This window comes from Marmota monax, unplaced genomic scaffold (genome assembly GCF_021218885.2).
Source record: "Marmota monax isolate L192 unplaced genomic scaffold, Marmota_monax_Labrador192_F-V1.1 WCK01_AAM20220418_F8-fsc00006, whole genome shotgun sequence".
Lineage (NCBI taxonomy): Eukaryota > Metazoa > Chordata > Mammalia > Rodentia > Sciuridae > Marmota > Marmota monax.
The window spans coordinates 1,350,473-1,367,469 of NW_026693712.1; the positions used below are offsets into that span (position 1 = coordinate 1,350,473).

Genomic DNA, 16,997 nt, shown 5'->3' on the forward strand with positions numbered 1-16,997 from the left:
ATGTTATGACCTTATGTTGGCCTTGCAGATCTATTTAATTCAACATCTGAAAATCATATAAATTTAAAAATATGAAAAAGTTATATAAAATATTATATAGTATAGAAACTAGTAAAATTATACTTTTCTTTTGGATTCCTTTTATATGAAATGTCTAAAATAGGCAAACCCATAGAGACAGAAAGTAGCTTAGTGGTTACTAGAAATAGAAGTAGGAAAAATGGGGAGTTACTGCTAATGAGTACAGAGGATTTATTTTGGAGTGATGAAAATATTTTAGTGGTAATAGTGGTAATAGTGAACAACCTAGTGAACATACAAAAAATGAAAGTATACAAAAATACTTAAAATAGTGATTTTAAGTGGTATATAAATTATAACAACGTTTTAAAAAATCATATTAAGTAGCCAGTGAACTAGACATGATAGTAGTGAAACCATGTTTTTAAAGTCCACATATAAGCTACCAGATGGCCTGACCTATAGACTGTAAGAACCAGGTGAGTGCATTCTGAATTGGCTGCAGACAACTAATATGTACTAGAACGGTCTGTGAATTCAGATTCAGGCTGGGAAGTATCTGCATGGGGCAATATGTAGGGGAGAAAAATTGTCTCATTAGGCTAGACTGCCGCCTCCTCAGTTTATGCAGAGCCCCTATATATATTTAAACCATACACAAACACCCACATCTGCTTGCAGCAACACTGAACTCAAATCCAGACAGAAATTGGTGGATATCCTGTGAAGGAACTCTTAGTTTAATGTGGACATAGCACTGTTTACACTTTGCAGACACGATACACCTCCTCCCATGTAGTACATGCCAGCCTTAGATGTGGTAACTTACAGATTTTATACATGAAAAATAATCATAGAAATTTTAAAGGCGAATTTTATTTACCTTAAAATATATGATAAAAGGTCTCCTGTTACATGTAGTACTTAAGAAATTTGTTTACCACCTCCCTATCCAGTGTGGGTCATACTTGTTAACACTCAGGCATTGACAGCAATTTGGTGTAAAATTGTAAAATGCCACTTACAACTAGAATGGCTATCGCTGGAAAACTGCAAAAGGTTTTTATAAATTTCAGACACTCCTAATTTTAAGACATATAATAAGTATCTGTAATGTAATTACTTAAGAATAAACAAAAATACAGTGAGTTGAAACAGGAACAGCCAAGCACTTTTCCCAGTGTATTTAGAAACAAAATCAAGACTACTCAAGAGTTTAAAGGTGCATACAATTATGATTTTATTTGTTAAATTACAATAGCCAAAAGATGGCTTTACAGAAGGCAAAATAAACCACATGTACACTTTAGAAAAGTCCTTTTTGTTTCTTTAAATCTAAGGCCCCCTCTAGTGTTTGAAAAGTTACAAGCATCACACAATACAAATGAAGGGTAAACATTCAACAGTATTTACCAAGACCTTTCAAAACAAAAAATACTTTGTTCCATTTATGTGGCCCCAAAATCAATGAGAGAAAATATCTAACCATAATTAATATTTCAAATTCCTGCTATGATTGATTCATTATTCTCTCATTCAGTAACTTCTTTTATTTATGGCTGGGTTGTTTTTAGAACATTAATACACTGTTAAAAAGGGGGAAAATCTAATATGCATATGGACTTTAATTTCTCAAACAAGAAATGTACTTTGTTGAAATCACAGAAAAGTAATGTTATCAAATGGCTGATTCTGCTTTTACTGAATATTGGTAAATAATATATACTTCCTAGAGTATATACTTATTATCTGGCAATCAGAATTTTTAAACTACTTAAGACCCAACCTAGTCTGTGAATTTGCTAGCAAATCTTTTCAGTACTGTGTAAAAGAAGGTGGACAGTGTTGCTTTAAGGGCATATGTTGGCTCTGAAGAATATGGTGTAAAGGAACTCTTAAAAATTTATACAGACATGACACTACATAAATCCAATGACTTAATCTCATGTGCTTTTGAAAAACTGATTAAAATTAGAGGGAGTAAAAAATAGTTTAGTTTCACTGTTTTTATAGCTAAAATATTTGTGTCTGTTTCCATATTCTATTAGAGAAGACTTAACAGCTCATATTTCTATCCCTGGAAAATAAAATCTCTAACAAAAGAAAATAGTGCAATCTTGAGCAGGAGACTGACAGAGAAAAATAGCTATTACTTCATGTTCTTAGATGTTGAATACACTGAAAACTTGAAAATTCAATAGTTCAAACAAGTTTAATCATTACTAACTGTATTTAAACAAATGAATAATGTCACCCAATATGTCATATGGCTTCTCGGCACTGATAGCACTTGTTTTCAAATTTGTCATTTGCAGATATTACAAGTTAAGAAAAAATGGTCATCTAAAATGACCTACATTTACAAATGCCTCAACTTTTAAGATATTTACATTCAAATTGGAACAGGACACAGCATTGTTAAAGTGCAATGTATACTCTTTTGGCGCATTATGAAAAAAATATATATATAAAACTGGAAATTACTGCAGTCATTTCTCCAAGAACAAACTTAGTGAAAAGCTGTTTTGAAAGTTAGCCATCAGATTATAAACTGAGAAACACTGAAAAGTCATTTAAAATGACTATATAAAATGCAATTACAAATAAAACCAGTATGGGAGAGGTAGCATAAAGTTAGTTAAACCAAATAAATACTATACAGTAATATACAAAAATTATGCTTATAAAAATTGAAAATAGCATTTTAAAATACCAATTTTCCTCACTTTTGAGGATTTTACAATGAAATTAAAATTTAGAACTGGAGTCTTTATAAAGATTTTCCAAATGTTATTAATTACTGGCATTGTTTTTAGCCAGAACCTCTCTGATCTGTCGGTCGAGTTCACTTATTATTCGATCTTCATGATTATACACACCCGTTCTCATCAAAGTATCCCTTTCTTCTATTAGACGAGTCAAATAATCATCCAAACCTTCTTCCAGCATAGAGCCATGTGGAACATCCATTTTTCCACTTGCAATCTCTTTGGAATCCTGGTACTGTTTTTGTTCTTGTTGTCTTAACCTGAGAAGTCAAGAACAAATGCTACTCTAGAAGGCAAAAAATAGTTTCAATTTCCTTAACAGCACTATTTAAAAACAAGATGATTCAATGATAAAGCTTTAGTAATAATTTTAGAAAGAAAACAAAAATCAATGTATCAGCCAGGGGTGGAGGCGCATACCTATAATCCCATTGGTTTGGGAGGCTGAGGCAGGAGAATCTCAGGTTCAAAGCCAGCCTCAGCAAAAAGCAAGATGTTAAGCACTCAGTGAGACACTGTCTCTAAATAAAATACAAAACAGGGTTGGGGATGTGGCTCAGTGATCAAGTGCCCCTGAGTTCAATCCTCGGTATCAAAAAAAAGAAAAGAAAAAAAAAAAAAAACAATGTATCATTTGGCTAGTCAGAGTTAACATATTTATAAAAGGCAGTTTAAAAAAACAAGTTTCAAATTCTAGAAATCTTACAGCTGTATAAAAAACAATCTGCAACAATCTCATCAAAATATAATCAAAATAAGTAACATTTTTCTGTATTTTTACTTTTAAAAATGTACATATGTACTTTAAAAATGTTTTCTAAAAAATTAACAATATATATGCAATGATGTATACTATTTTCCCCTTATTTTTATAGTGAATGTTTTTCTACATCATTAAGTTTTCTTCTAAATGGCTTAATAATGTTCCATCATCTAGATGTACCTTTAATCATCCTTTATTATCTTTAGATTGTAATTAAAGCTTTGTTGTTTGAATATTAAATTTTTCTCTAAATCCAATCAACAAAGTTATTTATACCAAACAGTTTTGGTGGATACGGCCGTGAATCAAGAAGAAAAGGCCATACTATCATTGAGCTTATATTTAATTACTCAGAAAGTTAAATTCTATAAATGTCAGATTCAAAGGACATATACACTTGAAAGTTCTATATGGATGTCTTCAAGTTATGTTTTTAATGACTTCATTTGGAGATGAGGACAGGAAGCAGATGCTGCTCTAGAATCTGGGTATTTCCAATAGAATACTGTTGATCACATTGCCTTGAAAATGGGGAGATAAGAGAGGGGAAAAAAAAAAACAAGGGGGAGAAATGAATTACAGTAGATGGGGTAGAGAGAGAAGATGGGAGGGGAGGGGAGAGGAGGGGGGATAGTAGAGGATAGGAAGGCAGCAGAATACAACAGACACTAGTATGGCAATATGTAAATCAGTGGATGTGTAACCGATGTGATTCTGCAATCTGTATACGGGGTAAAAATGGGAGTTTATAACCCACCTGAATCAAAGTGTGAAATATGATATGTCAAGAACTATGTAATGTTTTGAACAACCAATAATAAAAATTAAAAAAAAAAAAAGAAAATGGGGAGATAATAATAAACCAAATTTGGGTATGGGATATATTTTAATTTAGAATGTGTAGTTAAGATTCACTTTATAGTTCTCTAATAATTGGCTACAGAAGGTTGTAATTTCAACTATTCCTAAAATCCATCTTGATAAGATAAAGCAGTTAAATCTAAGTCTCTGCTGTGATACGATCTTCAGAATAAATAAGCCTAAAAGAAGCAAACCCACTTCTGAATTTGCACAAGGGGTTGGGGGGAGGGAGGAAACTGCTCTAAAAGAGCAAGAAGACTGGACTCCAGAGGACATGACAATGGGCAACAACTCTGAAACATGCAAATCCTACAGTTCCTCAGGAAAGAAAAGGAAACTGAAGTATACAGTCCAAGGACACCAAATATCTTCATCTGTTCTCACAGAAAAAGTCTAAATAGGGAGGGGCACTGTTAATAAATGATTAATGAGATACTGGTACAATTTTTTTTCCACTGATTTTGAGCAATGCATGTGGATGGGTAAGGGTAGACATCTGAACAGTTGTTTCCTCTATCTGAATTCTTATAGCCACCTTTGAGAAAGGAGTTCTTTAGGCAAATTAACAACACCCAATGCCACACTATGTACCACAAAATTTAACCACTTACCACTTCTGTTTATGAATAAAGGACAAATGCAATTTTTACAAAACTGATAGATTATCTCTATCAAATATTACTAAAATGAAAAAAAAACACAAATCATCAGTCATGATCATAATGGAATTTTAGAACTTTGTAGCTCAAGAAACCATGAAAATTGGAAACTTGGATAACATTTCTGACAAAAGTGCTATGTCTGGATTCCACTCACATACTTCCTGCCACAAAGAACCTTCTGCTTTGTAGACCTGCTCTGCTAGAAAGTTCCTTCTTGTATTGAACTTAGCATTTTCCTTTATACTTTTATTCTGCCCAAGAGGAAAATCCTACTTACCTCTTTCTAATATGGTAGCCTTCCAGATAATTGCCTAATAGTTCCCGTCTCCAAGTTTAGTACCCTTCACTCTTCTAACCAACTGGATGACATTACATAAAACTGCTTGCTACCCTGGCAACATTCCACTGGAAGATTTCTAGGTAGCTGATTTCCTTGAGAGTGTGTGTTACATTGGTAAACACCTTAAAGAGGATTTTTGCAGTGCTGAATACTGAACACTATTTCTCTTACTGATCTTTGGCAGCCAAGTCATACTGTTAGTAGTGGCCACTTAAATCCCCCTAGGCTTCCTCATATGAACTGTTTTACTGTCTTGCCTATCATTTAGGTGATTTTTCTTTTAATGTGTACAAAAGACTCAAGTCTCTAATATATTTAAATTGTTAATTTCCCTATATTCTAATTTATGAAGACATTAGTAATATTTAATTTGTTATGATTTTCAAACTTGATAGGCAAAAATGATATCTTCATGTAAGCCATTAAAACAGTGCTTAGCACATAGCAGCTTTTGGGTTCCATATTATACATGACAGTGAAGCTTTGGAAACAAGGATTATGTTATAGTTCATTAATCTACAACATCTTCCAAGTCTACAACATTGTAGACACAAAATAAATATTTGTTAACAAATCTATGTCAAAGACCATTGCACTATTTTCCCCATGAACATAGCTGTATCAAATCTATTTAGCTCTCGTATTGCCATTCATAGCACTAACACTTTAAAATTATTTTTGTGTGACTATTTCAAGATTATTGCTAACATTGACTAAAAGGAGTTTTTAAATATAAGACATTTCCAATTTAATTATTAACATCAGTGATATAATAGCTCTTATTTATTGAGTACTTACTGTGTGTCAGGAGCTGTTTTAAGTGCTTTATGTATGCTTGTCTCACTTTTTAAATCTTTAAGACAATACTTTGAGAAATCTATAATCCCCATTAAAGATGAAAGAAAATAAATACTTAAATAACCCTTTCAAGGTCATGAAGCTAGTAAATCTTAGAGCCAGAGTTCAAATCTTATTCAAGAGACAGTATTTTTAACTACTATTCTACACTGTTATTCTCTGTAGTATCATTTCATCTTAATCACAACTTTAACAGCGTTTCATGTTAAAAAAAAAAAGTTACTAAGCAGCAGCACAAAAACTATTTACAGTAGCTACCCCTTATTCACTGTTTCAGCTATCCATGGTCAACAATGGTCGGAAAATATTAAATGCAAGAGCCCAGAAATAAGTAATTCATAAGTTTTAAACTGCATACTATTCTGAGTAGCATGATAAAATCTCAGGCTATCCAGTTCATCTTGTCTAGGGACATGAATCATCCCTTAGTTCAGTTTTATTTACTACCTGCATATTACTATCCTTCCTAGCTGTCAGACCCACCATCATGGTAACCAGTATCTATGTTCAGTGAGTGCTACACATAAGCCTAGTTCTACCACAGTTCTCATGCTATCTACCTCACTTCATCTCATCACGTAGGCACCGCGTCACCCACATCATCACAAGAAGGATGAGTATAGTACAACAAGACACTTTGAGAATGAGATCACATTCACATAACTTTCATTATGGTATGCTATCACAATTGTTTTATTAGCTATTGTTAATCTCTTTACTAATTTATAAACCTTACTGTAAATATGCATAGGAAAAACAGTATATGTAGGGTTTTGTACTATCTGCTGCTTTAGGCATTTCCAGTGGGTGTGTCCTGGGATGTACATCACTTGGATAAGGGTACACTACTATATAGTCTCCCCTCCTACCCCATGTAGCTGTATAGTCTTTCTAGAGGGCAATTTGTGTAGGGGATGCTTTTTAGCTTAATCTATCTAGTACATTTATTTATTTATTTTAATATTTATTTTTTAGTTTTAGGTGGACACAATATCTTTTTTTAATGTGGTGCTGAGGATCGAACCCAGTGCCTCACGCATGCCAGGCGAGTGCGCTACCACTTGAGCCACATCCCGAGACCCATAGTGCATTTATGTTACAACACAGCACACTTTGTTGGCTTGGACTGCCAAAGCAAAATACCATTAGACTGAGTAGTTTCAAAAACAAATTTATTTTCTCACACTTCTAGACTAGAGTTTAGAAGTCCAAGATCAAATTGTCAGCATGGTTAGTTTCTAGGGGGCCACTTTCTTGCTTTGTCTTCATATAATACCAGGAGAGGGGGAGAAAAAGATCAAGCAAGCTCTCTAGTGTCTCTTCTTATCAGAGCATTAATTCCATTATGAGAGCCCCATCTCTAAATTCCATCAAATAGGAGGCTTAGGGCTTCAACATATGAATTTTGGGGGACACACTTATACACATGTATTTGATAAAAGTATCTATCCCATATCTTTATGTGTAAAAAATGCAATCACTACAGAAGTGGGTTCAGGGGTTTATTCAGAAGATAAATGAATAAATATCAATTTCAAAGGGTGAACTCTAAGTGTCAAGCTTATAGGGCTCAATCTGAACCACTGTTGTTTTCTTTTATTCAACAAATATTTATTTGATGTCTACAATGTTATAGACTTGAAAGATGTAAAACATTTGTGAATTATAACACCATCCTTGCCTTCCAAAAATTTGCCACCATATATATCATTGAAACCAAAGAAATGCTATGTACTATACACTGTTTTGGTGACTTAAAAATACGATTTTTGCCTGTCACTTTGAAGACCATACAAAATTTTATCTTACCAATGTCTTAATACACTTTATGTAGGATCTACTTTATTCTTGAGGAATCTAAAGTTATTTGGTTCCTGGACTGAATGACCCAATTAAAAAGTTATCCTATTAGAACTTTTGTTTTTGTAAGAGAAAAATAATCTTTTAATCATATACCTGTTCAATTCATTTCTTATATCCAACAATTCTTGTCGTTCAGTTTTTACCGTATCTTTTTCCTCAGCAGCCAGGTACCGCAGTCTCATCTGTTCCAATTCCTCTTGCTGTTTTTTAAGACGAGCCATTTGAGTTTCTTGTTCTCGCTTGAAAGAAACAAAGAAAGAAGCCAGACACCTAATATCAGGAATATATATATTTCATGTGACTTTCACTTGTGATTATAAACCAATTTGAGAATAATGCATGATGCAGTCATTCATTGCCAACTCTGAGTCATATACAATCTAGAAATGCTCACGTTCTTTCTAAATACCCTTGTATTTCTTTTTGTTATCGTAATAATTCATGGCTCAGTTGGTGAATGAGGTTAGCTGAATATCATAAATAAACAGGAGTTGAATTGCTACAGGGACCAGTGGTAAGATCAGTATCTTAGAAATGGTTAATTATACAAAGATGTACCTAAAAAAATTTAATAACTGTCCCTGATCATTAATTCCAGTCCCATCTCAGTTAATATGGCTTTCTACTCTTTTCTCTAGGCTCATACGGAAATCTATATACATAGATTTTTTCTTTTTAAACAAAAATGGAATGAAACAATATAACTCATCTTGTATATTTTTTTTAAAAAAAATTAATAATTCTTCCAGATGACTAGATAAAATATTTAATAAATATGTAACATTCCACAGAATGGATAGTCCATGACTTATTCCACCCATCTCTTAATAACAAACTTTCAGTACTACAAAAAATGATGCAATAAAATACCCTATCATCTAACATAGTTAGATCATAAATCTACATATTTCTTTAGAGACAAGTGCTTTTCCCTCTTAAACCTCAGGAAGGAGGGCTGGGTCAATAGGTATGGCTCATATTTTTTGTAGAAAATTTATTTACTGGATTATAACAAAGAACAGCCAGAGCACAAGTGTATGTTTTGCTAATTTTTCACAAAATGAGCCACTCACAAAATCACCATCCAAATGAAGAGAAGGCCAGAAGTCCCTCTGTGGTTTTCCTCCCTGTCACTCATCTCTCACACCTTCCCAAAGATAATTACTACCCTAATGCTAACATCACGTTTTGACTGCTTTGAGTTTTATATTGAATTATACCATATATATTACTTTGTGTTGGGCTATTTTCACTTAACATTGTTTTAAATTCATTTCTATTGTTCTGTACAATTGATATTCACAGTATTATGTAGCATTCCATTGATTAAATATATAATTTATTCACTGTAGTGCTTAAGAACATTTGGGAAGTTTCCAGTTTTGAATTACAAATAATACTGATGTGAAGATCACAATATGTGTTTTTTGACACACATGTTGTCTGCATTTCAGATTGGGTACATACCTAGATTCAAACTTGTGGGACAGAAGGCATGAAAATTTCAGCATTAGTGTATATTGCCAAATTGTCTCCAAAGTAGTCATGCCAATTAATATTTTCTATGAATGTTCAAGTGCTCCCTACTTTTGCCAACACTTGGTAATGTCTCTCTCTCTCCTTTTTTTTTTTTTTTCATTTATGTAGTGATAATTCACTGAGATTTTATCTTACATTTTTTCAAAGACCATTGAGATTGAACTCATTTTAGTAATTTTAATGGCATTTGAATATCTTTGTTTATAAAGTTCCTATACAAATGTCTGGCACTTTCCCTATTTGGTTGTCTATTTTGTGTTCTTTTCTGAGGCACTCGGGACAGAACTGAGAGCCTTGTACATTCTAGGCAAGTACTCTTAACACTAAGAATATACACTACTGGTGGAAATTGTTTTCCAAAATGGTTGAGCCAATTTTCAGTCAGCGAATATTAAGTGAAATTTAAAAAGTGAACATATGCTATTTCCAGCAATTTTTTTAAAATATAAACACTTTAACTCATATAAGAAATATTCAGTGTTATCTTAATATAAAAAAGCCTAGAAAAAACATTTGCATTAAAAGGCTGTATGAAATGTAGTATAATTAAATAGAATGATTCCAGAAAGATTAAAAACATGCAAAATTATGCATCAGTTACAGTATACTTTTAATATGTCTTGTATTATAAAATTAAAGGCAGATTTATATATAGTAAATAGTAAATTCAGGATAGTGGTCACCTCTGCAAAGGAAGAAGACACAGTTGAGAAAGGCAACAGAGAGCTTCCAAAACATTCATAATGCTCTCTTGCTTTAAGTAGAAGGTTGGTGGGGGAGGGCATAAGAATCCTGTCTTTGGAATGTATTTCTCTTAAGAAGTTAATTATATGAAAAGAAAGGGGGCTGGGGATGTGGCTCAAGCAGTAATGGGCTCGCCTGGCATGTGCGGGGCACAGGGTTCGATCCTCAGCACCACATAAAAATAAAATAAAGATGTTGTGTCCACTGAAAACTGAAAAATAAATATTAAAAAAAATTCTCTCTCTCTCTCTCTAAAAAAAAAAAAGGAAAGGAAAATATCTGGACAAATATACAAGAAATTATTATCTCTGTCTGAAGAGGAGATAAGAGTTTTGGTGACTTTTATTATGGTGCTGCAAAATTTATATTTTTAAAAATGAGCAAAAAGAATGACTGCAAGCAGCAAATGGAATAAAAGTCAATTATTTATAAATTTTTTTTTCACAAAACTTGAAGCATTTTTATTCTAATATGCACACACAAAAATCTTTCAAGTGCTCTGAATTTTTAATCAGGCATACAGTATTAATAATCATAATACATGCAAAAATTAGAGGTTAGTGAAAGAAACCCTCTCCAGGTGCTCTGGGTTAAAGGCTCCTCAATCAAGTGAGTATAATCTTTATTTTGCCTTGGCTGCCTATAAATCCAGAAAGGAGATGTAAACATACATACACTAGACTAAACAGCGGCTAAAAAGTGGCCACTACTTGCTCTCCCACTCACACATACCATGTAAGTCTGTGGGAAAAAACTTACAACTAAACTAAGGAACTCAAGTAAAGTTTTCTGAAAATAACCCAGAGCTGACAAGTCAGTAGGAGGGCCTGGATGGTTTCAAGACACAGTTTTTAACCAAGACTTGGACCTCCAACTGTTTTCTTAAACAAAGATTTACATCCTATCCTTGGCTAAATTACTTATAAATTAATCAAATTAATTACTCTGAGTGGATAAGCAGGAGGCTGGACAAGATAGTGCTGATGTCAGTCGATGAAGTCTGTGTTGTTTTAACTAAATATATCAGCTTAGTTTTAAACAGATCTACTGTGCACAAATATGGTAAAAGACCCACATCCTACCCAAAATCTTAGTTCTGTTTTCTGTCCTGAAAACAAACATACCTAGTTTTACTATACCTGACATAATAAAAATATTACATTTTCTGCAACAACAAATTCATATTTTATTAACAATGATTCGTTTATTTTAAAAAGTAGAGGCTTTTATTCTGCTTACAAAACCATATATTAATGTATCCAGAAATGTTTTTTAGGTTAATATGTAACTAGTTAGAATGTATGGACTAATGCAGATAATCAACTCAGGTATTTGTAGATCAATTTAAGCACTTGTTTGATTTTAAAATATTTCTAAGTCCATTTTTATAAAGAAAGAAAACTAAACTGCCCTCTAAATGTCTAACAAGTAGAACTTTTATCTTGGTCGCAAGATACCACACCCAGAATGTAAGGATATCATTTCCTTGTTTTCTAAATCAGGACTTATTTTATGTTATACTTATTTATATTTTACAGCTGCTGCTGTTCCAGTTACAAAAGAAAAGCTTCACAAAGCTTACAACTTGGAAACACAGACTTTTATGGTTATGAATCAGAAGGAAAATTTTTTCTAAATGATTAAAAGGTCATGATTTTTTAATTCACAAATTGACTATACTAGGTCACCTTTGAGTAATGGAAATCTCTGTTTAAACATTCTTTTGGCAATGGGCATCAAGAATTAGATCTTATTTCCAAGCTTTACCAGCTGGGTTTTGTCATTAACATTTATTAACAATCTAAGATATAGCTTTCACCGTCTAATCCGTATTACACAAATGTTTTGTATGGCCCTCCAGAGGGTTTTGATGTGACAAATTACTGGCAGAGATTATAGCCCCGTGGCTGTTCACCAGAGGCAATGTAAAATTAACATGGTACTAATCCAATTTAAACAAAAAGTTGCACAAACAGTTCTATGAACAAAAGCAGATAGACAATTCCAATTTTATATTCAAACACAATAAATGTATTTTAATACAAAATATCTAGGGAAAAATTTAAGTAATTTACACACATATGAAATGTGCCAATTTGATGAAGTTATTAATTTAATTTTCCAGAAGCAGAGGCAGTACACAATTCATTCTGGAAATCCTAAGGTGCATTACTTTTCTCCTTAGATTAATGATTCCTAGTGACCTAAACATTTGTTTACAATGTTGTTTCTAAAGCAGAAATTTTGTGGGATAAGGAATAAAACTGATCAATGAGAAAACAATTAAAAACATTGAACTCAAAGACTGAAACTGTTACTGTTATTTTCTTCCATGGAGTACTGGTATAAGTTTTGGAGAACCACTAATTTACATTGTTTTCTTTCCTTAATATATTTATAGTAACTGAGGAGAAAGAGGACATCTAAATTTTTGTGACATCCTCTCTCATTAGGAACAAATAGCTAAAAATTACCAGTGATTTTTGAGCTAGAGGGTAGAAAATAAATAGAATAAATAAAAATTGGACCAAAGGGAAAGATCTAGAAGATAACAAAATGTATAAGGATGCATATGTCGGAAAGGAGTTTTTGGCAGGGAGCCTTTCATACTAAATTTCCTTTTAAGAGAGACTACTACCTCAGTATCCCAGTGTAAAGTAAGCAAAGAGCCATGAATTTCAGTGATTCTACTCAAACATTATTTACTTATATTTTCAAAACTACCTCAGTGGTGAAACCAGTGTAATCTATAACATGTACATGTGAACAAGATTTAAAAATCCATTAAAGTAAAAAATTCTTGCATTGATATTTCTTAATAAGAAATGTCAAATTATGAATGAAATTGTTCAATACTATTAATGATTATTCATTTCTCCAAAGGAAATACCTTAACACCTAATACTGTTCAAACTATTTTAGTAATGCCTTATAATTAATTACCATTGTATTAGTCCCTTATTCACTACTCAACTTCAATGGCAGAGACTATCTTCTGCATCTTCCCTATCCACTCTGTTTTAAAATTAGAAATTATTTCCTATGGTAAGTATTATTTCAAACATCTTCTCCTTAAGATGTTTGTCCTTTAGGTTTGAGTGGCAAATGAAGGGATAACTTACTTGTTTTTAATCACACATGCTAACACCATCCTATTATATTCTTGTTAAATAACAATCCTTCCAGCAGAGCTTTAAGTTCCAAATGGGAGACAACAGCTATATCCATCACATCAAGCACTGTGCAAGGTCCATGTGAGACTCTCAATAAGCACTTGTTGAATGAATGATGAAAGGAAATGAACAAAGGAATTACCTATATTTGTTCTTTAGACTTAATATATATCCTTCTATATTCAAACATCAGGAAATTCACCTAATGACACTCTTGCATATCTACACATTTAGACCCCAACATGGTTTTTTCTTCTTAAGTTTTCTGTAGAACATCTATCAAAACTACCATCCAAACTACTGTTATTACTCAAACTATATCCTACCCCATTTTCTTATCATATTGTAAAACAACATCCTCTGTTCTCCATACATAGTATTGTTAATGCCTATCATTTCTTTGAATAGCTACTTGATGACAAAGTCCTCTAATATTTGTTCTGTCCATCAATATCCAAAAGCTACCATGACTTAGGTCCCCATGGACTAAAAGCAAGACCACTGCAAAACAGATTTATGGCTCTCTCTTCTTTAACAATAATTACCATTTATTGAACCCATACTATGTTATCAAACACTGTATTAACTGTTTTTAAAGACTGCTAATTTAACTCTGTGAACAACCTATGAGAAAATTTCATTGAGGAGACTAATCAGAGACAATAAGTAATCTAAGTCACAGAGCTAGTAAGAGACAAAGCCATAGTTCACCCCAGCTCTGAACTCTGGGGCCATGTTTTTAACTACTATACATGCTGCTTCTGATAGATTTTGTATCCTGTTACTTTCACAGCTGTTCTCATCCTATATTACCTTGGTCCTAATTCCAAAAGGACTCCTCCTGATTATACTAGATGTGACCTAAATATCTTAGCATCATGACATTATACTAGCTTCTCCCTTAAACTCACTTCAGTTTTCACTATCAGAGCTAACAGTGGATACCATTTTCCTTGATAAGATATGCCAACTCATGACTACTTATGCTTCAATATTCTTGTCAGAAATCTGTCTTCCATGGCTCCTATAGACCAAGACATGATATTATGAAAGAGAAAGGGCCTAGATTCTAGTTAATGACTTCAATCCTAGCTCTATCACATAGTATCTGTGTGATCTTATATAATTCCAGGTCTCAGTTTCTTCATTTATAAAATCAGAATAATAGTACCTGCTACATATATCTTTGTCGTGATTACATTTAACACAGGGCATGTAGCCCTTAATAAATAAATACTAAATGCTCTACCATCATTATATTTACTGTCTCTAGTTGCTATATTCTTCATTAGCTTTCCATATTTCTCCTTAAACCTAGGAATTTTAGGGTCTATCAGCACAGCTTCAAATATCACCTCTGCAAAGGATTCCATCTTTTTTCTTAAGCCCATTCATACTCAACAATGGATGAGTATTTCTTACTGCTTGCAGAATTTTTCTGTGAAGATTAAAATGTCCACATTTGCAAATCTTATCTCCTTCCCATACTACAATTAGCATCTTAAGTTTTTAAGATGGAAACTCTTTCCAGACACTATAGCTTGCACTCTTGGCATTGTCTTTGGCAAGAATCTTCTTGTTGCATTCCTTCTTGTTATCACTTAAGTTCAAAGCCTTATTACCTGAAATAAATTCTAAAATGGGCCCTCCTGTTTTATAAGAACAGGCTTTGTTTCCCCGCTTCAGATGTTTTTGCTAAGATCATTCTATTCATTATATTTATATCCTTCCCCCTACTTTTTTAAGTCACATTCAATTTCTCTATTTAAATCCTAGCTACTCATCTCTTCAGGTCCTTGTCTACGAAACCATTCCTAAGTCCTATTTAAATAAATGTACTTTTACCTCTCTGAGTACTTTTTAAGATTTTTCTCAGGGATCTTACTATTGGGCCATAATGTTATAATTGTTTCTTCCTTAATATTAAATTCCAAGCTCCCTGAGGGAAAGACCTATGTCTTAATTATATCTTTGTATCTACTATTTATACCTTTATATATATGACTGCCTTTAATACAAAAGGTCTTCCGTACTACACACATAATGCCCATTTTTAGTCTTGTCAGCATTAAAATAATATATGTTGAGCACCCTAAATCTTTAAAAACCAAACTTCAACCTGAAAATTTTTCAGAACTAAGATAATACAGCTTGACAGTACTCTGTGAAGTTGGATATATATATATATATATATATATATATATATATTTGTAGTATTTGATAGTTATAGAGACATATTAAGAAAAATACAAACCTGAAAAACATTATATACCAAATGTCATTCAGTATAAAGCTAACATTAAAGAACAACAAATTTAGAATAAATTAATTATTACCGATCCTTAAAAGTTTTAGGTTAAGTAAACTTGATTCAAAGTAAGAATATTGCTCACATTTTCTTTAACCTTATGCATTTGAAGAAATTATCCCTAAAATTAAGAAATTAAGATTACTTTCTTATGAAGCTAACAGTACTTGTTGTCTATTAGCAGGAAGAAAATAGTATATAAGAATAATTTAGGAAACTACTACCAATTAAACCCTTAAAATTAGCAAAATTTCCCTATGATCCTGTTTCTTAACCAAAGTACTATAGGACTGATATTTTAAATATCTTGTAAGATTTGCAAAAATATTAAATGTAAGTTATCTTAAGTTGTCCCCTTCCCAAAAGCACTCCCAGAGAAAACATTAGGTAGTACTAAGGAGGAGTAAATCAAACTAAAAAAAGTATTCCCAATTTCTTCTGGAGATAAGCATAGTTGGCAATTAAAAATAAATAAGATTTAAAAGTTTCAGTTTATAGGCTTTTTCTTCCTTTGGAGATGACCCACATTCTCCCTTGAATGTGTATTCCTTGCTTCACCCTAAAAGCTTCTCTCTCTTGAAAGAGCCCACACTCTCCCTTGAAATGTGCCTCTGCTTTCCTAAATAAATCTCTATGTCTCCGAGGGGGAGGGGGGAGCTTCAGTTTTTAGTTATTGAGCACTTTAAATATAAAAGCCCCTAATCTCAAAAAAATAGTACTAGATATTCAAATGTAGACATCTGAACATAAAAGATGTTGCCAAACATACAAACTTGTAAAGAAATGAGAGGGAAAAAGACATAAAAAGAATAAGCTATAAACTACATACCTGTTTAAGTCTGGCAAGTTCTTTCAAAGCTCGTCCCCACTGCTGCTTGTAATGCAGTTTAGACTTGGTTGCAGATTCCAACTTTCTTTCAAGTTCAACCTAACAGTGATTAAAATCATATCAAGTGAAACACTATACCACTGTGTACAATCACTGAAAGATAATATATACAAAGAGTCTGGCTTAAGAAAAGAGTTTATATAGTGTAACATACGACATCATCTAAAACTGTTACATAATTTGCTATAAATATTATGGCACATGAACA

The 16,997-nt window shown here is 32.6% G+C and overlaps 1 protein-coding gene across 4 annotated transcripts in view; it reads right to left on the reverse strand.

Annotated features, from left to right (window-relative positions):
- Window positions 1-1,236: 1,236 nt before the first annotated feature.
- Cep120 (centrosomal protein 120) overlaps window positions 1,237-16,997 on the reverse strand; it is a 78,594-nt gene continuing 62,833 nt past the window's right edge. For 3 of the 4 annotated variants that reach the window (XM_046460167.2, XM_058584203.1, XM_046460168.2), the window contains 3 exons: window positions 16,730-16,828; window positions 8,230-8,375; window positions 1,237-3,049 (listed from right to left, as the gene is read on the reverse strand). In XM_046460167.2, coding sequence (XP_046316123.1) covers window positions 2,815-3,049; window positions 8,230-8,375; window positions 16,730-16,828 — 480 coding nt within the window. In that variant the 3' untranslated portion in view covers window positions 1,237-2,814. Of the gene's footprint in view, window positions 3,050-8,229; window positions 8,376-13,369; window positions 13,693-16,729; window positions 16,829-16,997 lie in introns of those variants that run through there. The other variant, XM_046460169.2, reaches the window with a different exon arrangement.